The sequence below is a fragment of the Entelurus aequoreus genome, linkage group LG02 (genome assembly GCF_033978785.1).
Source record: "Entelurus aequoreus isolate RoL-2023_Sb linkage group LG02, RoL_Eaeq_v1.1, whole genome shotgun sequence".
Taxonomy (NCBI): domain Eukaryota; kingdom Metazoa; phylum Chordata; class Actinopteri; order Syngnathiformes; family Syngnathidae; genus Entelurus; species Entelurus aequoreus.
The window spans coordinates 49,870,283-49,897,598 of NC_084732.1; the positions used below are offsets into that span (position 1 = coordinate 49,870,283).

General features: G+C 40.1%; 1 protein-coding gene across 1 annotated transcript; it reads right to left on the bottom strand.

Moving 5' to 3' along the window:
- Positions 1–877: 877 nt before the first annotated feature.
- btbd10b (BTB (POZ) domain containing 10b) lies at positions 878–27,316 on the bottom strand. Its single transcript, XM_062028588.1, has 8 exons — positions 27,162–27,316; positions 21,877–22,070; positions 13,509–13,824; positions 11,900–12,002; positions 8,944–9,064; positions 8,537–8,734; positions 8,337–8,447; positions 878–1,862 (listed from the first exon to the last, which is right to left on the bottom strand). The coding sequence occupies exons 2-8, from the start codon at positions 22,025–22,027 to the stop codon at positions 1,531–1,533; spliced, it is 1,332 nt and encodes a 443-aa protein (XP_061884572.1). The 5' UTR covers positions 22,028–22,070; positions 27,162–27,316; the 3' UTR covers positions 878–1,530.

The window sequence follows — 27,316 nt, forward strand, 5'->3', positions numbered from 1 at the left end:
TCGCCACGCCGCCCCATATATCATATACTGTATATGTAATGTGTAAATATTACATATATGTTATATTGCTACTATGGTACATTTTTAGTCTACTTTATACCTTTTGTTTTCGCCCTCTTTTTGTGCCCTTGTGTGCATTATCCATTCCATCCTTACCCGTTCCATCCTTTTTAACTGAGCTACTGTGTGGAGCAATTTTTCTTGTGGATCAATAATGTTTGTCTAAGTGCCACAGACATCTTTTTGATGTTCTTTTCCTCATACCGGTGGACCAGCTGATGACATTCATGTTCACAAATTAAGTGTAGTTGTACCCAATCCTTTAATTCACTGTTTCTCAAACTGGTGGATCAGTTGATTAAAGTACAGTATCCAGTGTTTCCCCCCCCTATATTCAAACACAGTGTTACTGTTCAAACTGTGTAATGATAGTTGCCAAAAACATTAAATATACTGGTTGAATATAACATTTGTTTTTATTGAATACTTAGGCCTATTACGCTACTGTATTCTAATGTTGGTCATTATGGGGGTAAGAGTCAAGTGTTTTCTGAGGTGGTACTTTGTGAAAAAAGTTCGAGGACCATTGTTTTAACTAATGCTTACTACTGTACTTTTATTTTTGTCATTACCAAGTGAGAGCAAAAAAACGGGACACATACTGCTGACACACAGCGCCCTCAATTGGTCACTTCAGTAAACATGGTGTAGCTTTGTGCACTTCTCTGTCATTACTGTTAAGGGCAATGTTCTCTGTAATTGGTGAACATTTATATTTTAGATATAAATATTTTATGTAAATTCTAAAATATGTTAAAACTGTTGAAACGTTCTTGTTTGCATGGCTTGGTTTCACTGAGCAATCAAGAGGCTGCAGTACTTTTGGACATCTTTATTGAACATTTGTCAAGCTTTGCACAAAAAGATTGAGAGCGCACAACAGCCTGTGCTCTGCTGTAATATTCTGTCTGCGGTAGGAGCGTAACATCACATATCACATCCAGCCAATGACGTAAGAGAACACGTGGAGATCCTGACACTACAGAAGTGAGACGTGATGATTTTCTCCATGAGCTGTCTTCTACCCTCCTAAAAGCACACTAAGTAGTTTAAGACACCCAGGAAAGTCTAAAATCTAGAAAGAAATGATTGGTGAAAGAAAATCTGTGAGGAAACATACGACAAGAGTGCTCAGCCAAACCTGACAAATTAGGATGCAACATTGTCAATAATAATCACAACAATAATAATAATAATGGTGATAATAATGCATTTGCTGACTATATTCCAAAAAAAAAAAAAATAGCTTTGGTCAAGTAAAAAAAACAAATGAAATCAAATTAAAGTGACTTCTTCCTTTGAGCAGTCTTATGTCTCACGGTCCACCAGCTTCTTGGCTCTCTAAGGCTGCGAAGGAGGTGTCAAGGCAATATGGTTATGGTGCCCCTTAGCACTCCATGCTGCAGCATGCTGGGAGTCGGACAAGAAGGACAGGAGTGGGGTGGAGGAGTCCTGGCCGACGGGTCCTCCTCAGACGGCTGGCGACGGTCCATCGAGGTCAGGCTCGTTACTGTAGTTGTTGCTGTAATGGTTCCCGCTGGGTGGGTGGTTGGGCAGGATGTCCAGCTCGTCCACCTGGGGTCCCGGGTGCATGACCACCAGCTGGTCCTGGGGGATGTCTGCTGCTGCCGCTGCCAGGTTGGTGATGGATTTGGATTTGACACACTGGAAGTCCACATGACGGCTCTTGCCCTCCTCTTTCTCCCACGACATGCGGATGAAGGGCCTCTGGACGTAGTTGTAAATGACCTCTGGGCGACCTCCTGGCCGTTTCTTCACCTTCTCTTTATATGTGGGGTAACCTGGAATATGGTTACACACATGTTCAACAAGACATTTACACACACTGTATTCCTGCATTATAGTTTGATTTCATATCCGTCCATGCAGCCATTGTCTTTACCGTTTATATGGAGGTTCATTTGTGTCTTTATTACAAATACTTTTTTGGACACTGAATTTTTGTAACTGAATTTTTTGCGTTTAAATTTTGTAAACTGAATTTAAAAGTTTGTATTATTAGGTCCATCAGTGTTAAATATTATAAACTTATCACTTTCCTCCGGCACTGTTCCCCTAGCATTCAAAAAAGCGGTTATTCATCCTCTGCTCAAAAGACCTAACCTCGATCCTGACCTCATGGTAAACTACCGACCGGTCTCCCACCTTCCGTTTATTTCCAAAATTCTCGAAAAAACTGTTGCACAGCAGCTAAATGAACACTTAGTGACTAACAATCTCTGTGAACCTTTTCAATCCGGTTTCAGGGCAAATCACTCTACGGAGACAGCCCTCGCAAAAATGACTAATGATCTATTGCTAACGATGGATTCTGATGCGTCATCTATGTTGCTGCTTCTTGATCTTAGCGCCGCTTTCGATACCGTCGATCATAATATTTTATTAGAGCGTATCAAAACACGTATTGGTATGTCAGACTTAGCCTTGTCTTGGTTTAACTCTTATCTTACTGACAGGATGCAGTGCGTCACCCATAACAATGTGACCTCGGACTATGTCAAGGTAACGTGCGGAGTTCCCCAGGGTTCGGTTCTTGGCCCTGCACTCTTTAGTATTTACATGCTGCCGCTGGGTGACATCATACGCAAGTACGGTGTTAGCTTTCACTGTTATGCTGATGACACTCAACTCTACATGCCCCTAAAGCTGACCAACAACGCCGGACTGTAGTCAGCTGGAGGCGTGTCTTAATGAAATTAAACAATGGATGTCCGCTAACTTTTTGCAACTCAACGCTAAGAAAACGGAAATGCTGATTATCGGTCCTGCTAGACACCAACATCTATTTAATAATACCACCTTAACATTTGACAACCAAACAATTAAACAAGGAGACTCGGTAAAGAATCTGGGTATTATCTTCGACCCAACTCTCTCGTTTGAGTCACACATTAAGAGTGTTACTAAAACGGCCTTCTTTCATCTCCGTAATATCGCTAAAATTCGTTCCATCTTGTCCACTAGCGACGCTGAGATCATTATTCATGCGTTCGTTACGTCTCGTCTCGATTACTGTAACGTATTATTTTCGGGCCTCCCTATGTCTAGCATTAAAAGGTTACAGTTGGTACAAAATGCGGCTGCAAGGCTTTTGACAAAAACAAGAAAGTTTGATCATATTACGCCTATACTGGCTCACTTGCACTGGCTTCCTGTGCACTTAAGATGCGACTTTAAGGTTTTACTACTTACGTATAAAATATTACACGGTTTAGCTCCAGCCTATCTCGCCGATTGTATTGTACCATATGTCCCGACAAGAAATCTGCGTTCAAAGAACTCCGGCTTATTAGTGATTCCCAGAGCCAAAAAAAAGTCTGCGGGCTATAGAGCGTTTTCTATTCGGGCTCCAGTACTCTGGAATGCCCTCCCGGTAACAGTTAGAGATGCTACCTCAGTAGAAGCATTTAAGTCCCATCTTAAAACTCATTTGTATAATCTAGCCTTTAAATAGACCCCCCCTTTTTTAGACCAGTTGATCTGCCGTTTCTTTTCTTCTCTCCTCTTCTCCCCTGTCCCTTGCGAGGGGGAGTTGCATAGGTCCGGTGGCCATGGATGAAGTGCTGGCTGTCCAGAGCCGGGACCCCGGGTGGACCACTAGCCTGTGCATCGGTTGGGGACATCTCTGCGCTGCTGACCCGTCTCCGCTCGGGATGGTTTCCTGTTGGCCCCGCTGTGGACTGGACTCCCGCTGATGTGTTGGATCCACTGTGGACTGGACTTTCACAATGTTATGTCAGACCCACTCGACATCCGTTGCTTTCGGTCTCCCCTAGAGGGGGGGGGTTACCCACATATGCGGTCCTCTCCAAGGTTTCTCATAGTCATTCACCGACGTCCCACTGGGGTGAGTTTTTCCTTGCCCGTATGTGGGCTCTGTACCGAGGATGTCGTTGTGGCTTGTACAGCCCTTTGAGACACTTGTGATTTAGGGCTATATAAATAAACATTGATTGATTGATTGATTGATAAAAAAAAAAAATATATAAATCAAATTATGCTGACGATTTCATTGAAAACACATTCGTAAGCTAAATGTGTTTTAAAAATTCAGTGTGAAAACATTGGCTGCTTCAAAAAGCAAGACTCACTTCCAGTAAATTAGACTGAAGTAATTGATCCTGTTTCTGGCCAATGAGGTGTTAAGTTTGAAGTCACGTGACACGGGTTTTTGCAAAACAGCATAAAAAAGGCAGTTAACTGGGCTACCTTGTCATAAAACAACGTAATTAACATTTCAGTGCAGCCCGCTGGATATTTGCAAACTATAGAAATGATTCCAATTGTTATAATCTAAACTTTTGAGTGACATGCAAAGCTCTGCTTCATACGGACCGGGCACAAACAGAGTGGGCGGGGCTTTTTTACAAAGCAAAAAGCCTGATAGCGAGTGTCAGACAGAGGCAGATTTCTACAGCAAACCTACGCAGAACGGTGGTATTATATTGAATATGTGGATTTTTATTGGGTTATAGATTGCGACAGTGCAGACTTTTGTATTGCACAGAGAGCTGTTTTTAATGTTTTCTACCTCTGAATAAGGTAACCAAAATATTATACACAGCCTTGATATGGCACACCGTGCAGTCAACTACAATGCTCCCTCAGACAACAGTGGGCGAAACTTTACAGTGGAACCTCGATTTCAACCACTAATTTTACAAACTTTTTGATACAGGAACTACATACGGAATAATAATATGCTTTGGTGTATTAACCTTGTCTCCATGTACATGCAGTCATTCATTTCATCCAATGTTACGTTCCCAGATGGCTCTGGGACTAGGGATCGTAGGAGAACGCAACATAAAAGTGTATAAACTAAATTAGGTGTATATTACAGACAACGAAGCTAAGAATTGAAAACAAAACTAGTGTTATTGAAAGGTAACCATGGGAAGGGGTAGACAAGACACAACACTAGCCTAGCTCGGGCTGTTAAAGGAATGAACAAAACATACCAAAAGACACCTCTGACAAACAAAGGTAAGCTTACTAACTAAAGCTATTTAATTAGCAGAAACCAGAAACCAAAAACCTACCTAACTACTCTAGCCAAAGAGGGAGTCCAAAACCTAGAAAGGTGACAGCCACCACTAAGCCTGGTGTCTCCATACATACAATTGATTCCATCTGCGATTCCGATGACGCGCAAATCTATAATTCGGTTTACTTCCGCATTCCCAGAAGTGTGCCGATAAAAGGCCGACTCAGATTGGCTGTTCCGCCGTGTCTTTCTATGCTTTGCAGCAGCACCTGAATAAATATTTCAGCTCGCGTGTCATAATTACGATGGATAAAAAAAAAAGTATTGATAGCAGTATCATTAGTCCAGAGGTTTTACGATCCGCTTGCACAGACCCAATTAGGAATCGGTACTCGGTATACATCCCTACCCATGTGTGATGTCTGTAGAAGTGTTTTCATGCATATTTGTCGTGCTATCTTAATGTACTGATGCCAGCGTCGTTAGCATGAGCTAATATAACACATTTACAAGTGTCTATGTTAGTAGTATTACCGTACAACAGCATTCTTTTTGTATTGTTTCCTCAGTAAAATCACGAAGACGTCAACGTGAAGTTATTGAGTCTGTTTATCTGATTGGAGAGCTAGCTTTTGCGGTTAGTGGGTCCATTACAATGACTTCTGTTTTGTTTGATCAGTCACTTTACTGCTGTGTTACAGTCACCGATCGGAAACAATTAAGGTATGTAAATAAACATTTACAAAATATTTTGTATCGTATATATACACAGGACTGTCTCAGAAAATTAGAATATTGTGATAAAGTACTTTATTTTCTGTAATGCAACTAAAAACATGAAAATGTCATACATTCTGGATTCATTACACATCAACTGAAATATTGCATGCCAAGAGATTTTAGAGCAATGCATGCTTCCATATGTTGAAAAGCTCTATGGAGATGATGATTTAATTTTCCAGCATGATCCAGCAGAGCCAAAACCACCAGTAACTGGTGTACTGACCATGGCATTACTGTCCTCGATTGGCCTGCCAACTCTCCTGACCTGAACCCCATTGAGAATTTGTGGGGTATTGTGAAGAAGAAGCTGAAAGACACCAGACCCAATAATGCAAATGAGCTAAAGGCCACTATTGAAGCATCCTGGGCATCCATAACACCTCAGCAATGCCACAGGCTCATTGCCTCCATGCCGCATTGATGCAGTAATCCGTGCAAAAGGATTCCCAACCAAGTACTGAGTGCATTAATTGACATTTTTAAATGTTTGATTTTGTTTTGCTGTTATAAATCTTTATTTTTTACTTGGTCTGAGGAAATATTCTAATTTTTTGAGATGGGATTTTTGAGTTTTCTTAAGCTGTATGCCATAATCAGCAATATTAAAATAATAAAAGACTTGCAATATTTCAGTTGATGTGTAATGAATCCAGAATGTATGACATTTCCATGTTTTTAGTTGCATTACAGAAAATAAAGGACTTTATCACAATATTCTAATTTTCTGAGACAGTCCTGTATGTGACTAATAGTCCGTTGCGGTTAATATATGGGAAAACATTTTTTATTCTAAAATATAGCGGGTGTGGCTTATAACCCGGTGCGCTCTATAGTCTGGAAAATACAGTATATGTGACCTGTGCTGGCAAAATGAGTCACAATGAGGAAATTTTAAAAACTGAGTTACTGTTATTTACACATTCTCCATCTAAAGACCTTCAAAATGATATATGGTTTGTTGGAATCGGACAGAAAATGACCGAGCTACATCCGATTGAAGTCGACCAAGTTTGAGGGTCCGTTTTGAGGAAAAACCAGCTTAAAGTTTACTGTTCCAGAACAGAATGTTCCAAAACAAAACTTCATAGCAACCATACCTTAAAAGTCCTTGTAGCAACACCAAAATTGGTACAATTAAAATCAAATCCCATGTCTAAAGGAAAAATATATATTCAACTCTATTGAAAACGGTTACTGAAAACGGTTATGTACAAAAATTTCAACACTGTTATGTCAGTTTTTTTGTTCACTGGTCAGTTTGTCAGCTGGTCAGCTGTCTGTAATATTCCTGACCAGCAGCACTAAGAAGATTCGCCGACTGCAGTGAATTTAGCGCACTTGCAACCGCCTGTGTACCCTCTCCACCTTCTAAATCCATTACGGAATGTAAAACAGTCTAACTTATCCACAAAAATAATAATTAAATGTTCGAAAATCACCTTTTTTCACATAATATTCCGCTCGAATTACTGTGTTGTTTTTCATCAGGGCGCAGCCATGATACCACAATGCACCGCGCGGGGTGATTCAACCAATGAGGGTACGCCTCACAGGACCCTTAGCAACAAGCCGGATTTGTTTACGTCGGGACAGGTTTAAAAACTCGAATTGTATTGGTTCAGAATGGCGTCATCGGGAATTCCATGCTCATTTTTAGAAAGTATGTAAACTTGGCGTCACAATGATACCAAATATGGCTAGGGGGATTCCCCCTTATTGCCGCGAGTGAGCGTTGAAAACACTGGATTTTCTCAAGGAATTTTAACACAAAGGACTAATTTCTGAAGACATACCTTGTACAAAACCTTAAAATAAAGGTGATTTAAGATGTTTTCTTGCTATTTCGATGATTGGGATCGCTAGATTGTGGCTTTATGGACTCATTTTTGTGAAAATCTCAATTCCAACCAAGATACATTTTTTTCACTTATTTGTCTGTAGCTCAAAATTAGCCTGTGCGCATTCCGACTCATTTTGCCAGCACGGGTCACATATATGATACAGATTTCCCTGAAGAGCTTTGCGCAAGTCCACCATTGTCGTTTGTGCTGTACTGAATAAGCTCCTACTTGTTCTCTATCCTCTTGTTGTGTTCAAGAACATATTAAGTTGGTAAATCGAGATTCCACTGTATATGGCAAGGAATAATACTTTGTAAGATAAACAACACATGCCATCACTATATCCCAGATGAACCACATTTCTTCCAGCCAAGAAAGGTTGACAAGTACATAATGAAGTATACACAGGTATGTTATACACAATAGTGTTTCATTAAGTTGCATAACACGGGTTAAAGCATGCAATGTGAGGTTTTCAATTATATCACAAGCTGCTTGATAAAAAATATTTTCTTATACGACTGACATACGACGGTAAGTTTCAATCGCACACGAAGCAGCACTCCAGCCCGATATAGGATGACAGAGTATCCTGCTTTTTGCTCACATAAAGCATCGACACCTGAGTATTTCTGTGAACATACCTTCAATGCCCAGCCTTATTTTCTTCAATCCCCTTTCCTTCAACACCGATTTGGCTACATCTCTATTCTCGATGTACTTGAAGAATCTGTAGAGCTTTGTACTGTAGATGACTGCAATGTCAACAGCAAACGGAACAATATTCACACACCTGTTACACGGACATAAAGCACAGAGCCGTACTTATTATCACTATACTCACTTTGAGAGTACTCCTCTCCCATCTGAGGCGGGTATTCTTCATCCCAGTCCACTATGTCGTCATCGGTGAGGACGACGATGTGACACTCTCTCTCGCCGCTCTGGGCGCTCGCCACCATCAGAGGTACAACCATTTCTTCAAGGTAAAATTCAAACTGTTGCCGAGCGCCATCATTGGAGAGCTCGTGCATGAGAGCACCTGAAGACAAGCAGTCACTATGGTCATACGTCTTGCTGGATGAGCTTGTAGACAGTGAATGCAACATGTCATTCATCTTCTTACACCTCAAGCTTTTTTACAGGTGAAAGCAATAGGAACATTTAGAGGAATTTAGATGAATGGCAGAAAATACAAATAAATGTGTTAAAAGTGTCATAAAAAGAATGCTTCATCATGAAAACACTCACTGAGGTCTCTGCATTTGATGGTGCTGTAGTCAAAAGAGATGCATAGATAGTCACACGCCTCACGCAACTCAGGGATAGAGATTCCATCAGGACAACGAATGATGCCCGATTTGTAATAATCCTGCCAATTAGACACAAAGCAAAGTCAGTTGAGTGTTTGTGTAAAAATCAACACGTCTGGACAAAGCTTAAAAACAAGAGTAATCTTAGTTAAGACTACCTCTAAAATATCATTAATAAATATACTGTAAGTACATCAACCACTTTTTGTGCCAATTGTCCCATCTGTGAGCAACATAAAGAAAAAAAAAATCTTACTCTCAGTAAACTGTGGAGTTCCTTCAAGGCATTATATTAGGGCCTTTACTGTTCCTAATATACGTAAATGACATGTCATCAGCATGCGACTGTGAATTGTTCCTGTTTGCGGATGACTCGGCCCTGCTGGTATCCGGCAAGGACAAGTCACAGGTGGAAAAAATCCTCAGTGCTGAACTCCTTAGTATTTGCACCTGGCTCGCTGACAATAAACTATCTATTAGGGGTGTGGGAAAAAATCGATTCGAATTCGAATCGCGATTCTCACGTTGTGCAATTCAGAATCGATTCTAATTTTTTAAAAATCTATTTTTTTTTTTTTAATACATATATATATATATTTTTTTTTTTAATTAATCAATCTAACAAAACAATACACAGCAATACCATAACAATGCAATCCAATTCCAAAACCAAACCCGACCCAGCAACACTCAGAACTGCAATAAACAGAGCAATTGAGAGGAGACACAAACACGACACAGAACAAACCAAAAGTAGTGAAACAAAAATGAATATTATCAACAACAGTATCAATATTAGTTACAATTTCAACATAGCAGTGATTAAAAATCCGTCATTGACATTATCATAAGACATTTATTAAAAAAAAACAAAAAACAATAGTGTGCTTACACTTGCATCGCATCTCATAAGCTTGATTACACACTGTGTCCAATATTTTCACAAAGATAAAATAAGTCATATTTTTGGTTCATTTAATAGTTAAAACAAATTTACATTATTGCAATCAGTTGATAAAACATTGTCCTTTACAATTATAAAAGCTTTTTACAAAAATCTACTACTCTGCTTGCATGTCAGCAGACTGGGGTAGATCCTCCTGAAATCCTATGTATTGAATGAATAGAGAATCGTTTTGAATCGGGAAAAAAATGTTTTTGAATCGAGAATCGTGTTGAATTGAAAAAAAAAAAAAAATCGATTTTGAATCAAATCGTGACCCCAAGAATCGATATTGAATCGAATCGTGGGACACCCAAAGATTCACAGCCCTACTATCCATACACTCAGGTAAAACAGAATCCATCCTATTTGGGTCCCAAATCAATCTCAAAGAAAGTCAGTGACTTCACTATAAAAGTGGGTGACATTGTTATCACCAGGAAAGATGAGGTCACCTACCTAGGTTCCATTCTAGAGGTTAATCTTTCCTGTGATAAAATGGCAACCAAGGTAATCAGAAAGGTCAACCAACGAATGAGATTTCTCTACAGAATCTCCTCTCTGGTCAAAAAAGCACCTTGGAAGATTCTAGCGGGAACTCTCGTTCAACCCTGTTTCGATTACGCTTGCACGTCCTGGTACCCCAGCACCTCCAAAACCCTCAAATCTAGACTCCAAACATCCCAGAACAAGCTAGTCAGGTTACTTTTAGACCTCCACCCCAGATCACACCTCACTCCTACAAAGTCAGGAGTGGAGGACAGAGTAAAACAACTTGCACTGAGCTTAGTCTATAAAATCCGCTACACCTCCCTGATACCGAAGTACATGTCAAACTACTTCCTTAACGTGATGCTGAATTTCCCCCAGGGATCAATAAAGTACTTTCTATTCTATTCTATTCTAAATGAACGCCATAACCACAACACCAGGGGGAGTTCCACAAACCACGTTAAACCCAGATTCCGATCTAACAAAGGTCTAAACTCATTCTCCTTCTATGCCACATCAATATGGAATGCACTCCCAACAGGTATAAAAGAAAGTGCATCTCTATCCTCCTTCAAAACCGCACTAAAACAACACCTCCAGGCAACTTCAATCCTTGACTAACACCCCCCCCCCCCCCCCTCCACATCCCACCTCCCCGGATTGTAAATAACCAAATGTAAATAATCAAATGTATTACTAATGTATATACTTGTTCTTATGCTATCTGAACTCACTATGTTTTCTGCTCGCTGTACATATCCTACCAAGTCAGACCTACACTGTTTCAATGCCCATTTTTCTGATGATGCAATTGTTGATGACTGAAGTATGCTGTTATCAACCAAACCCTCCTCATCCCACCCCCCGGATTGTAAATAATGTAAATAATTCAATGTATATACTCAGATGATTCACTTGTATGATGACTGTATTATGATGATAGTATATATTTGTACCATGAATTGATTACGTGGACCCTGAACTTAAACAAGTTGAAAAACTTATTCGGGTGTTACCATTTAGTGGCCAATTGTACGGAATATGTACTGAACTGTGCAATCTACTAATAAAGTTTCAATCAATCAATCAATGCTAAGCCGGAAACACAAAGTCAATGAACCCACATGAACACACCTCATGTTAGTGAGACTTAGATACTTCCTGGTTAATATTCAGCCAAGCAAAACATTTTTCTCCCCTCGTTCAGTTATTTGCTTTCATGTGGCTTGTTTGCAATTCATTTTGAGTAGTGCTCAACAACACTTCTAAAAGTGATTTCTGATAACATTATTTATTTGGAAATATTCATACGGTGCTCAAAATCGAGCTGCCATTCACACCACATAAAAACTGTATTATAGAAAACATAACATCAAATAATTTCTTATCATACAATACCATACAAACATTACATTATTACAAAATACAAGTGCAACGTAAAAAACAAAAATTCACTGACCAGAATTGCTCGGAAAACTGTTGAGCTAATTCCTTCAGCAACTTCAAACTCTCCCTTCTCATTGGGCCGTGTGAAATTATGCTCTCGTCCCGATCCAAACATCCTGAAATAAAGCAGCTTTGGTTAACTTTCAACATTGACATAACATACACATACATTAAAATACTTTTTAGAAGGGATGATCGATCATAATGCACAGATCGTACAGCCACCGATCGGTGTACTATGAAAATGTTTTGTGATTTCTATTGCTTAATAATGCCTTTTAATGTCGATCAGAAACGCTGATCTTCTCTGGCTGACAAGCAGCTAGCAGCAAATGATGTGTCTCCATACAGTGTGGAGCAGCTGCCCTAAACTAATAATAGTCCTCTCCATTATGGAAAATAAACTGCATTTCTTAGTATTTTCAGTATCATTTTCAATTATTACTGTGGTTTTTGCTGATGACACACATTTTTGCTCTGGGGAGGACTTGCATTGTCCCTAAACTTGAACAAAATCAAATTAGTGGTTTACAAAAACTGCAAAGTACAAATAAATGTAAAATTCGAAATTGATAAGAGATTTAAAGAACATATGAAAGTACATTTTTGGGTGTTGTATTAGATCACAAGCTCTGGCGTAAACCTCAAATCAAATATATGAGTGGTAAAAGAGCAAAAAGTATTGGAAACCCAGGAAAAACAAAACACACCCTGAACCATAAAACCTTGAATACTCTATATCAGGGGTCGCCAACCCGCCGATCGCGATTGACCAGTCGATCTTTGAGACCCTAACGGTCGATTGCGAAAATATTAGGAACAAAAAAGATATTTGACATTAGTTACACACCCACCCTGAACACGCCTCGCCTCTCTTCCTTCAGCCTCACATCTCACGGCTCTCGACACAGCCGCCACACCCCCCCAGGTCCAGCCGCACACTTTACCCGCTCGTCTCGCAAACGCGCATTGTATGACATGCACAAAGATCATGCAGCTGCAACAATACATTAAGGCTGATTGTTGCACTACATTGGACATTTTCTAGCATCCAACATCTCTTCCCTCAACCACGACAATCATCGCTCGCCTGCGACCAGGTGAACAGCGGATTTTACCACTTCCGGCGCTGACATACAATGAACAAATACATTACATTACTAAGACTATAGTGGCCATAAACAGTTAGTGTCTACAGCTGAGGTGCCCAAAATGCGGCAAAGGGGCCATGTTTTTTATTCATTATTAACATCAACTTGTCAACTTGTTATATTAGGTCAAAATATATACTGTTGTTGATAAGGAATCAAATTACTATATCTGAGTGATGAGGCAGGACATTTTAAGATTTTGCTTCTACCTACTTCTTTTTGGACATGCTAAGTTTTTCTTTTTTTATTTATTTTCTTTAATTTGTATACATGGTGAGTATTTTCAGTTGTTGTGATCGAAAAAAAGGATAAGACTATTACTCTCACTGGAGGACGAGACTCAACATTATTACACATTTAGATAAAACCAGGAGCCGGCATGGTAATAGCTATCCACATAGCGACACATCCCTACTTTTTAGACATTAATGTGATTGTACATATAGATGGCCCATGCAGTGTGCATCATACCTGCCCAACATTGTATTAGGCTGTGCAGTGAAAATGGAGGGGTCGACCACAAAGCGTGTGTTGTCAACGATTAGCGTAACTCTCTCTGACGTCCGGATGTTTCGGTTGCAGACATTGGCACCGGCTGCGCCTTCCTTCGAGTTCTCGTACACAAAAACCATATCTCCGACAGCCAAACTTTTGAACGTTCCTTCAGTGCTGGACAGGCTGCTGTTGCGGCTGCTAACCACTCCGCTGCTGCTGGAGCCGCTGGGAGAAACTCTCTGTGGTCGAGGACTGCTGGGCCTTGATGATGGCCCGCCATCACGGTCACGGTCTACAAGCACGAGGAAGGATAGAAAAATATTTTTTTTCAGTCACAGAGGAACTACAAAGCCCAGTACTAAAATTTTAACCACAACAGTTTTGTAATTACCGCAGTATTACCTGTTTGGAAGTCTAATTGTGTGGTTGTTGTGCAACTCATATCATTTCACTGCAATATTTGTGTTTTATCCGCTAACTATGACCGGAAGCTGGAACCACATGCAACACTGGCTAAAAGAGGGACAAAGATAGAAATTAAAGTTCCCCCGCTGCCAGATGCAAAATGACAAAAGGAGGAAATGAACAAGGATGGGCCTTTTTTGACAAAAACGTCAAAGACGAGGTCATCGACAGGAAAGCAATGATGTCATAACAGCCTCAATACTAAGCGTGCAATCACTTTGCTCTCATGTTATCCCGAGCATTGTGATAATTGTGATATACACAGTGTATTTTTTGTCAATTTAGCTCACTGACAATGCTCTCTTTCAGTCTGAGGGCAGTGGGCAAATACATTTTTAAGGAAAACCGCATCATTAATGCTTGAATTTTCAGTAATTTGATGCACAAAAGTATTGTTGTAAAAGCTAGCATCCTAGCATTGTCTAAACGATCAATGTTGTTAGCTGGCAATGTCAACAAAAGTAATTTTTTTCTTTGCTGACTTCTTTGGTTTAAAACATTGTGTCAAACTCTGGCCCGCGGGCCAAACTTGGCCCTTGAGGCGATATCAAATTAACACTAGAGCTGGCCCGCCGATTATATACAGTGGTGGTGCCGCGGTAACACTGCATTCACCGCTAATTCTCATACTTGCCAAACCTCCCGGGAGACTCCCATGTTTCAGTGCCCCTCCTGAAAATCGTCACGTCCGCTTTTCATCCAGTCCAACGAGTGCTGGCCCAGTCACATAATATGTGCGGCTTCTGCACACACACACAAGTGAATGCAACGCATACTTGAGCAACAGCGATACAGGTTACACTGAGGGTGGCGGTAACACTGTTACAAATACAAACCCCGTTTCCATATGAGTTGGGAAATTGTGTTAGATGTAAATATAAACGGAATACAATGATTTGCAAATCATTTTCAACCCATATTCAGTTGAATATGCTACAAAGACAACATATTTGATGTTCAAACTGATAAACATTTTTTTTTTTGCAAATAATCATTAACTTTAGAATTTGATGCCAGCAACACGTGACAAAGAAGTTGGGAAATGTGGCAATAAATACTGATAAAGTTGAGAAATGCTCATCAAACACTTATTTGGAACATCTCACAGGTGAACAGGCAAATTGGGAACAGGTGGGTGCCATGATTGGGTATAAAAGTAGATTCCATGAAATGCTCAGTCATTCACAAACAAGGATGGGGCGAGGGTCACCACTTTGTCAACAAATGCGTGAGCAAATTGTTGAACAGTTTAAGAAAAACCTCTCAACCAGCTATTGCAAGGAATTTAGGGATTTCACCATCTACGGTCCGTAATATCAAAGGGTTCAGAGAATCTGGAGAAATCACTGCACGTAAGCAGCTAAGCCCGTGACCTTCGATCCCTCAGGCTGTACTGCATCAACAAGCGACATCAGTGTGTAAAGGATATCACCACATGGGCTCAGGAACACTTCAGAAACCCACTGTCAGTAACTACAGTTGGTCGCTACATCTGTAAGTGCAAGTTAAAACTCTCCTATGCAAGGCGAAAACTGGTCGCTACATCTGTAAGTGCAAGTTAAAACTCTCCTATGCAAGGCGAAAACCGTTTATCAACAACACCCAGAACCGCCATCGGCTTCGCTGGGCCTGAGCTCATCTAAGATGGACTGATACAAAGTGGAAAAGTGTTCTGTGGTCTGACGTGTCCACATTTCAAATTGTTTTTGGAAACTGTGGACGTCGTGTCCTCCGGACCAAAGAGGAAAATAATCATCCGGATTGTTATAGGCGCAAAGTTGAAAAGCCAACATCTGTGATGGTATGGGGGTGTATTAGTGCCCAAGACATGGGTAATTTACACATCTGTGAAGGCGCCATTAATGCTGAAAGGTACATACAGGTTTTGGAGCAACGTATGCTGCCATCCCAGCAACGTTATCATGGACGCCCCTGCTTATTTCAGCAAGACAATGCCAAGCCACGTGTTACATCAACGTGGCTTCATAGTAAAAGAGTGCGGGTACTAGACTGGCCTGCATGTAGTCCAGACCTGTCTCCCATTGAAAATGTGCGGCGTATTATGAAGCCTAAAATACCACAACGGAGACCCCCGGACTGTTGAACATCTTAAGCTGAACATCAAGCAAGAATGGGAAAGAATTCCCCCTGAGAAGCTTCAAAAATGTGTCTCCTCAGTTCCCAAGCGTTTACTGAGTGTTGTTAAAAGGAAAGGCCATGTAACACAGTGGTGAACATGCCCTTTCCCAACTACTTTGGCATGTGTTGCAGCCATGAAATTCTTAGTTAATTATTATTTGCAAAAAAAAAAAAAAGTTTATGAGTTTGAACATCAAATATGTTGTCTTTGTAGTGCATTCAATTGAATATGGGTTGAAAAGGATTTGCAAATCAATGTATTTAATTTATATTTACATCTAACACAATTTCCCAACTCATATGGAAACAGGGTTTATATACGCCACACCAAACAAGAATGACAAACACATTTTAGGAGAACATCCGCACCGTAACACAACATGAACACAACAGAACAAATACCAAGAACCCTTTGCAGCACTAACTCTTCCGGGACGCTACAAGGTGTGTGTGTGTGTGTGTGTGTGTGTGTGTGCGTGTGTGTGTGTGTGTGTGTGGGGGGGGTGGGGGGTGGGGGGGGGGGGTGTATTTTGTAGCGTCCCGGAAGAGTTAATGCTGCAAAGGGTTCTGGGTATTTGTGCTGTTGTGTTTATGTTGTGTTACGGTGCGGATGTTCTCCCGAAATGTGTTTGTCGTTCTTGTTTGGTGTGGATTCAGTGTGGCGTATATTTCTAACAGTGTTAAAATTGTTTATACGGCTACCCTCAGTGTAACCTGTATCGCTGTTGATCAAGTATGCATTGCATTGAGGTGTGTGTGCGTACAAAAGCCGCACGTTGTTAGAATGGATGAAAAGCGGACGTGACTACAGCTCGAAGAGGACGTTAAATGCAATGCAAGACTGTGGTCCGGGTTGACTACGAGATATAATGACTGATGAACACCTTCGTTCGATAATAAAGGTTGCCTCAGCTCAAAGCCTGAGCCCCGACATTAATGAACTAGCATCCAAGAAAAAATGCCAGGTATCTGGCTTGGGCACATCAGATTTGAGTTTGACACCCCCGGTTTAAAACGTGCTGCTGCTGCTGCTGACATGCCAGTGTTTCCCACACATTCATTTATTTGTGGCGGCCCGCCACGAAAGAATTACGCCCGCCACAAATAAAAAACATTTTAGGAGAACATCTGCACCGTAACACAACATAAACACAGAACAAACAGAACAAATGATGAGGTGGTTCGGGCATCTGGTCAGGATGCCACCCGAACGCCTCCCTAGGGAGGTGTTTAGGGCACGTCCGACCGGTAGGAGGCCACGGGGAAGACCCAGGACACGTTGGGAAGACAATGTCTCCCGGCTGGCCTGGGAACGCCTCGGGATCCCCCGGGAAGAGCTGGACGAAGTGGCTGGGGAGAGGGAAGTCTGGGTTTCCCTGCTTAGGTTGCTGCCCCCGCGACCCGACCTCGGATAAGCGGAAGAAGATGGATGGACAAATAAAAAATTTTTTTTTTTTTGGTTCTCTCCAGCTTCTCAGGCAAATCATATAGTTGATGTAGATGCCCATATCGGCTGTTCAGATTTACTTTACAAAAGAGAAGTGTAGGATACTTCTCTTGTTGCCTTTTTTGGATTTGACTTTATTAAATGTATTTATATTATCATTTGGTGCAGCTGGGCCGGAGCAGGAGGGGATAGAAAGAGAGAAAAAAGAAGACAGAGGGGGAAATGGTGGGGACAAGAGGGGGATTAGACAGAGAGACAAAAACAACAACAGCAAACACAACACAACAACAACAATAGAGCAACATCAGCAAATACGACATGTACAAATATGATGGTAAAAGTAATAGCAAATAAGCAGTTAGCGAAAACAAAAAACAATACAGAAATGACAATGAGCATTATTACACTACAAACGGAGCAATACAAATACCAATAGAAATAGCGCTATTGATAATGAACAATACCAACACTTTACCTTTATTATCAACAATACAGTTGTTCAAATGCAACAATACATATACGTAATGATAACTTGAGATACGAAAGAATGCAAAAAATGGAGGGGAAGAAAGAGAAGCAACCTACATAAACCTTGTAGATTGTTATAGTAACAACAGATTAAGCTTTGTCAGTGTGCCATGTGTTACCCAGTTTACCCTAGGGCAACAACTTTAATATATGTTTGATGAAACGTGATTATGTGCATGAGTGTATGTATGCATATGTACTTGTATATATACAGAATGTGTATATGTGTTTGTACAGTGAATGCATATGTACAGGATGTGTATATGTATGTTTGTACAGTGAATGTATATGTACAGTATGTGTATGTTTGTATATTTAGTATGCACTAATTAAAGGGGCAGAGCTTTAAGAGACATTTTAGCTTTTATATTTTATAAGATATATTTTTTGTAAGAACCACAATTAATAAATATATTTCAGTGAATAACTTATTGTTCAAATCTGTATATAAATATGTACATAAAGGGTTGTAAAAATGGATGGAAGGACGTTTAAAACAAAACTGTTATTATTAATTAGTAAGTATACATTTTTTGAGCCTTTTTAGAGAAAATTATGTCATTGTAGAAAATTATGCAAATTACTCGATTATGTCATGGTGACCACGCCCATAGTTACACCCCCACAGGTATCTTGGCAGTTTGTGGGAAACACTGCATGCTCAGAGTAACAACATTAGCAAACTCGTTTTTACATTGTGTCCAGTACGGCAGGAAAGGAGACAATGGAAAGTAATCAAGGAGTCAATCTTGCTGCACATTGCCCATTTAGACAGTAAAAAATAGGGATTCAGCCATGCGACTCAAGGTGTGCTTCCAAGCTACAAATAAATATTTTAGGCGGTCACCTTGCGGTCACGGCTGCGTTGACCCTGGAAAAAAGAGCTGGACTGCTGCTGAGTGGTCCAAAGTCATGTTTTCTGACGAAAGCAAATTTTGCATTTCCTTTGGAAATCGAGGTCCCAGAGTCTGGAGGAAGACAGGAGAGGCACAGGATCCACGTTGCCTGAAGTCTAGTGTAAAGTTTCCACCATCAGTGATGGTTTGGGGTGCCATGTCATCTGCTGGTGTCGGTCCACTCTGTTTCCTGAGATCCAGGGTCAACGCAGCCGTCTACCAGCAAGTTTTAGAGCACTTCATGCTTCCTGCTGCTGACCAGCTCTATGGAGATGGAGATTTCAAGTTCCAACAGGACTTGGCGCCTGCACACAGCGCAAAATCTACCCGTGCCTGGTTTACGGACCATGGTATTTCTGTTCTAAATTGGCCCGCCAACTCCCCTGACCTTAGCCCCATAGAAAATCTGTGGGGTATTGTGAAAAGGAAGATGCAGAATGCCAGACCCAAAAACACAGAAGAGTTGAAGGCCACTAACAGAGCAACCTGGGCTCTCATAACACCTGAGCAGTGCCAGAAACTCATCGACTCCATGCCACGCCGCATTAACGCAGTAATTGAGGCAAAAGGAGCTCCAACCAAGTATTGAGTATTGTACATGCTCATATTTTTCATTTTCATACTTTTCAGTTGGCCAACATTTCTAAAAATCCCTTTTTTGTATTAGCCTTAAGTAATATTCTAATTTTGTGACACACGGAATTTTGGATTTTCATTTGTTGCCACAAATCATCAAAATTAAATGAAATAAACATTTGAATGCATCAGTCTGTGTGCAATGAATAAATATAATGTACAAGTTACACCTTTTGAATGCAATTACTGAAATAAATCAAGTTTTTCAAAATATTGTAATTTACTGGCTTTTACCTGTACACACACACACACACACGCACAAAAAGAAACAAGTGGTGGATTCGACAAGTAGTGAAATAAGTGAGATAAAAAGAGAAAGAAAAACCATAAAGAAGAGAGAGCGGTTCGTGTTTACGTGAGCGGTATCATGATGCAAAGGCATATTGTGAGTGAGAAAAAAAGTAAAATGAAAGAGGGTATAAAGCATAATGAAAGAAAAAAAAAAAGAAAAACATTTACCGTGCTTCAGATGTTAATAATACAGCCACGACGTGGCTTCCAAGTCACGGTAAAGTTGACCGTTGATAAAAAGTTTATCCACCCCGATGACAGCATGGCATCCTTTGGCGATAAATGTCTTACGAAGCGGGAACAGGTGGCGCCGTCTGACGAGAATCTCCTTGGGGAACTGGTCCTTAATGCTGAAGTTGGATCCTTGCAGCTCTCAGCCCCGGCTCTTCACCTGCTCCTTCTGCTTGAAGTGTTAAAACTTTGGCTTCCTATTCTCCGGCTTTTTGGCTCCAAGCCGGTGGAAAGTTATGTTCCTGATCGATGATGTCCGCTGGAAGCTTGAGCTGGTGTTCCATGAAGGACTTCACGGTTTCCTCGGATTCTTCCTCTGTCTTTTTCGGTATTTTCACAAAGACCAGATTGTTTCTCATGCTTCTCGCCTGGAGGTCCAGCATCGTCTCCTTAATGGTCTTGTTTTGCTGGATGAGTTGTACCACTCCGTCGGTGAGGGATTTCACGAACGCACGGAGAGCAGCATTCTCTTGGGCGTGAGAGACGACCTGTTGTTGTCCGAAGTCCAAACTCTCTCGGATGGCTTGGAACTCCTTGTGGATCACCTCGACAAGTGCGAGACGGCCCTCCAAACAAATCAGTCTCGTCGATGGAATTCAAATACAGCAAAGCTTTAACACGGTGGTGACACAGAGCCAGGTGAGTCTTCCGCTTGGCTCCTTTTTTATGTTGGCGTCTTCGAGGGCTTCCCCATGACGAGACGATTGAAGTACTCTTCAATATAGTCTTCGAGTGCTTCCAGATTTCCATATTTTAAGGTTGTTTGCTTATTTTTGCCTTAGTTCAATTTTGGCGGATGTCTGAATGAAATCAGAATTGTTTGACAGCCTTGTGATCCGCTGGACTGTTTTTGTCCCGTGTCATGTGCGCTCTCACGAGACTACAGAGTTACTGACACCTCCTACCTTACTGACATCTTTTGACGGCCGGTATAGAGTCTGTTGAAATAAAAATTGCTGCTCGCATTCCTGCCGGTCATTTTTTTCTTCTTCATATTAAGCTCACAGCAGCCGCCATCTCACAAAATCCTTGGGTGCCATGTGTTTCAATCAAGTGACAAATGTGACGTCATAGGGATGATTGCTAATTTTTAGGTCTATAATGCCCCACGATCGATCAAAGCATCTTCTGCAAATCCAACGGTAGCTCGCTATTGATTTAATAGGCAGAGAGAGAGGATAATATAGCAGTGACTGAGGAGTCCTGGCATCAGTTGGTGTGTGTAGCGGCCAGGCTACACTTAAAAGGAGGGCGATAGCCATATATCGGTAGTGTGTATACCAAGGGTATAGCATCAGTATGTGATAGACACTAGAGCGGTTAGATTTATATTTTTACAAAAACCTTTTTTGTGTTTGGAAATGCTTACAAAATCAGGGAAGAAGTCCCCTGACACAAGAGCACTGAGGGCAATAACCAAATTATTTAAAAAAGTAGTAGATAGTAATGTTTCCTTTTCTTTAGTAACTGTTTACTATGTACTTAGTTTTTCCCAAAGAATGGTGTGTAATTAAAAAGGGAATAAAGAACTACTTTGAGTAAAATTGAAAATGTTCCACTGCCAATAGCACTCACCATAAATACATTTGAAAAATGACACTTAATACAAGTGATCAGTATTGGTATTGGACAATCTGGATGAGCGGTATCGTAACTGGCAGCATAAAACTCTGATCGGAACAACCCTACTTGTCTATGTGTGCATACTCACCTATGTTGTTTTGGCGGGTTGGTGAGGTGAGGTTGCGAATGCAAGGGGTAAGCTGCCCCTCTCTCTCATGCGAGGAATCCCTGGAGCGATCGCTAGAGCGGCGGCGGTCACGTGAGCGGTCGCAGCCCCCACTGGCACCAAGCAAGCTCATTTTCCTCCGTTGTGCCTCCACTTGAGATGACCGGGCTTGATTGCTGCATTCCAACAGAAAAAGCTTACTCAACATCTGTAATAACACAACTTTTGCTCTATTGCTATTAAGTCACAACAAGCATATGTACAGGAGCTTAAGCACCTAACACAAACATTTGCAGGGTTGTCCCACTTTGTACTAATCTTATTTGGATCTAAAAAAAGTGAAACAACCTGGACATATTTATATGCAGCTGTAATTAAAATTGTGACAAATGTGTACATAATGCAGTCAAACCACATTGACGATCAGGTAACAAGCGAAGCCAAAGTAGGGCCTGCCTATTAAAATTTAAATAGACAAATCCCAATGTTATACTATACGATAATGGATAAAAAAAATATAATCGAAGCATACATAACCCAGCGGATCTAGACTCACTGGTCACATAGGGTCACCAATACAATCAAATTAAAATCGAATGCAAGAGCTGTATTTGTATGACAATTATGCCCCTCTCTATGAAGATAATGCTTAGATTTGATTAAAAGGGAGTCATTTAACAATGTTTTTATTGTATTTTGCCTTTCAATCAGCTATATCATTTATTTTGCCATAGCGAATCAATCACATGTTTGATTTGTCATATCAAAACCTCCCATATATCCAGGCTTTGGATTGGCACACAATAAATGTCTCAGTATGCCAGTTGTATACCACTATTAACTTGAATCCTTGAAAGTAACTACAACCACAATAATATTCAAAATATTGTGTCAAACCAGAATGGTTCATAAAATCACCAGTATGAAAATCCAGTAAATTAATATTGTGGTTCATGGCTGTTAAAGTGGACCTGCACTTTTGGAGGAATTTTGCCTTTAATTCACAATTCTTACAAGAGACAAGGACACAAGTCTTTCTTTTTAAATGCAATCAAACTGGTAAAAGAAAAGCCCGCTTACAATGGAGCCATGAATTTATGACATCATTCCGTCCCCCCCGACCATAAAACTCACTAAAGAAACAGCCAAAAAGTGCCAACAATACCCTATTTACATTTCATGACCTAAATATTAACCAAGACTTTAAAGACATAGATCAAGAGAGGTAACAACCTTCTTTTTAAGCACTTTATAAGCAGAAGAGAACAACTCCCATTGGCTCCATTGCTAGCAGACTTACAGTCGTGGTCATTAGTTTACATACAGTTGTGAAGGACATAATGTCATGGCTGTCTTGAGTTTCCAATAAATTCTACAACTATTATTTTTTTGTGATAGTGATTGGAGCACATACTTGTTGGTCACAAAAAACATTCATGAAGTTTGGTTCTTTTATGAATTTATTATGGGTCTACTGAAAATGTGACCAAATCTGCAGGGTCAAAAGTATACATACAGCAATGTTAATATTTGGTTACATGTCCCTTGGCAAGTTTCACTGCAATAAGGCACTTTTGTTAGCCATCCATAGGCTTCTGGCAAGCTTCTGGTTGAATTTTTGACCACTCCTCTTGACACAATTGGTGCAGTTCAGCTAAATTTGTTGGTTTTCTGACATGGACTTGTTTCTTCAACATTGTCCACATGTTTAAGTCAGGACTTTGGGAAGGCCATTCTAAAACCTTAATTCTAGCCTGATTTAGCCATTTCTTTACCACTTTTGACATGTGTTTGGGGTCATTGTCCTGTTGGAACAGCCAACTGTGCCCATGACCCAACCTCCGGGCTGATGATTTTAGATTGTTCTGAAGAATTTGGAGGTAATCCTCCTTTTTCATTGTCCCATTTACTCTCTGTAAAGCCCCAGTTTACTTTTGACTCAGCAGATTTGGTCACATTTTCAGTAGACCCATAATAAATTCATAAAAGAACCAAACTTCATGAATGTTTTTTGTGACCAACAACTATGTGCTCCAATCACTCTATCACCAAAAAATAAGAGTTGTAGAAATTATTGGAAACTCAAGACAGCTATGACAATATGTTCTTTACAAGTGTATATAAACTTTTGACCACGACTGTATGCTAACATTTATATACTAGTTAAGAGTGTATAACAAAGATAAACGTGTGTTCTTGTCTTTCAAAAGGATCGTGAAAGATAGGCAAAATTTCCCTTTAAATGTTAACAGTGCCAACACTCATCTCTGCTTGCTGAAGTTCTGCCTGATATTTGGCTTAAAAGGGCAACCTAAAAATAAGACGCATATCATGACTTGCACAGATTAACCGCCTCACACAGAAATTGGTCCAGTTACAAAACAGTTAATAACAAATAAGCAGGTAGATTTCAAATCCCATATCGACGTGGTTAAATGTTTCCTACGTATTTAAATCATATCAAAATATGGCTTTGCTTTTGCCCCGGAAGGTGTTGGGCTTGCTCACCTCGAATGTTTACACACTTTGCGAGGGCGGCATGTTGCTTCCCGCTGCCAGTTTTCGGTGTCACTGGAGTTAGTGCATAAGACCAGTGGTCCCCAACCACCAGGCTGCGGCCCGGCACCGGTCCGTGGACCGATTGGTACCGGGCCGCACAAGAAAAAATAAAAAAATAAAAATAAATTTTTTTTTTTTTTTTAAATCAATATCAAAAACACAATATATACATTATATATCAATATAGATCAATACAGTCTGCAGGGATACAATCTCAGATACAATCCGTAAGCACACATGATTGTATTTCTTTATGACAAAAAAACAAAACAAAAAAAAACACCCTCCCCCTCGGTCCGTGGGACAAATTTTCCAAGCGTTGATCGGTCCGCAGCTACAAAAAGTTTGGGGACAACTGCATAAGACTGCAGACTTGCTTTGTTGCCATCACCCATTCAGGGGGTACATCACCCGTACAGGGGGTACATCACCCGTACAGTACAGTCCTTTTTGACTCTACTTAAATGTATAATACTGTATTTATATTATTCACATGTGAATAATGCTGTATAATAGATGCTATTTATATTATTCACATGTGAATAATTCTGTATAATAGACTATATTATTCACATGTGAATAATTCTGTATAATAGACTGTATTTATATTATTCACATGTGTACAGCTCCACTAATGGACATTGGAGTGTTAATTTCAAAGGCAAAATTAAAGTATTGCTAGAAACATAATTTTATATTGGACTTTATTGTATTATATGTATAGTACATGTTCCAAAAAGAAAAAAACATAAAACACCACCAGAATTAGAGATATTACAAGTCAAAGTGATGAAGCTTAGTGTTACGCTCATGACTTGGTGTAACTAAACATTACCCTATAAGACAAAGGCAATTGCATTTTATTGATATTTGAAATGTATTCAATGTTTATAAATGTACTAAATAAATAAATATCCATCCATCCATTTTCTACCGCTTATTCCCTTCGGGGTTACGGGGGGCGCTGGAGCCTATCTCAGCTACAATCGGGCGGAAGGCGGGGTACACCCTGGACAAGTCGCCACCTCATCGCAGGGCCAACACAGATAGACAGACAACATTCACACTCACATTCACACACTAGGGCCAATTTAGTGTTGCCAATCAGCCTATCCCCAGGTGCATGTTTTGGAGAAATACAACATTCTTAATTATTTTATTTTTATGTTATTACTTATGGAGTATATTGTGAATAAATTGAGAACAGGAAGTGAACAATAGTGTTAGCAAATGTTATGTAAAGGAAAAGTGGTAGGATTAAATAAGCTCTGCTTCTTCCTACTCGACTTCAAACATGCTGAAAAGAAAAACTGGAAATTGTGATGTATCATGCTGTATGCATGCATGTTCGAAATAAACTCAAACTCAAATTCTCTGGACTTATGGGAATCCTAAGTACACAATAACAGGTACCAATAGGTAAGAAAAGTTGGTTTTGTGTAGTCGTACCTCTTTAAAACATTTGTATAGGAATGGGAATAGGCTTTTTTTTATTGTCATTGCACATTAAGAACAACGAAATTACGGGTGATCCGCCAGCAAAAAACTCCATAAAAACAAGACATTTATGTTACGGTTAAAAATGTATATATAAACAAAAAGGTATAAAAAAGGTATGTAGTAAACTGTAAAAAAGGGAATATATATTCAAAATAAGATAATTAAATGAAATCTAGTTTGGTTACGCCAACATGAGCGCAACACAAGGTTGTAAAAGTTTCAACTACAATTCTAAATAAGATGTCAAAAGTAAACTGAAATCAAATACACACAGCTTAAAGATTGATCAATACCTATTTAAACTTAGTAATAGATAAATATGATGATTTATCAAAATATAAAAGAAATATACCTGAACAGAACGCTCATGATGGTTACACCAAAAAGTAACGCTATGAATTGCGTTTTTTTCAAGTTTTGGGGGCATTTTTATGCTATTTCCAAGCATCTCCTTTTTATTATGGTTGATTTTAAATGGTCAAACTAATGCATATTATATATGCATGCCGTAGTAAACAAAAAAAGTCATATTTATTTTGATTAATACATTTTGAAGTACATTTGTGCAGGTGGGTGCGAATGTACCCATTACCAAAGCTGTACACACATGTAAAAAAAAAACCTAAGTGTTCATTATCTATTGTGAGCGAACTGTGGTGCTGAATTTCCCCAAGGGATCAATTAAGTACTTTCTATTATATCCAGGACGTGCATCACCCGTACAGGGGGTACATCACCCGTACTGTGGGTACATCACCCGTACAGGGGGTACATCACCCGTACAGGGGGTACAGGCGGTAGTCCGCCCCGGATGTGTCACCCTTCCTAATCGACAGGTCAACTGGATCCGCTGATTAGAAACTCCTGACAAATTCGCCGCTAGCTGTTCGCAGTTAACAAGAATTGTTCAATTTTCACCAGTGACGTCGACTTAAATAAAACAGTGTCTTACTGGCAGTCTCAAATGTGACATTTTAAGGAGAGTCAGGTGACATAAACCAAGTCACGGTTGCCGTTAGCTTAGCGAGTTCCCTGTGATAGCACTGCTACCTAGCTACCATTAGCGGCCGTTGCTAGCATCAATTTACAGTACAGTCCCAATGCAATTTGGGATGATTTACTGGAAAAAAGTATCATCCCAGCACTGCTGTGACATAAATACATGAGCGTGTAACGTACATGTGGCAAAAATATACAAGCATAGCTACCAAACTGGAGTCTTTCTTCGCTGAAGTGTAATCCCGACAGCTCTCTTGCTCGCCAGCCTCCTTCTTTCAAAACACTCATCAAACTGACGTACAGCGTGACGCTCCACGCTGTGACGCACAGACACCCACTACAAATACTTTTATCCACTAATTGT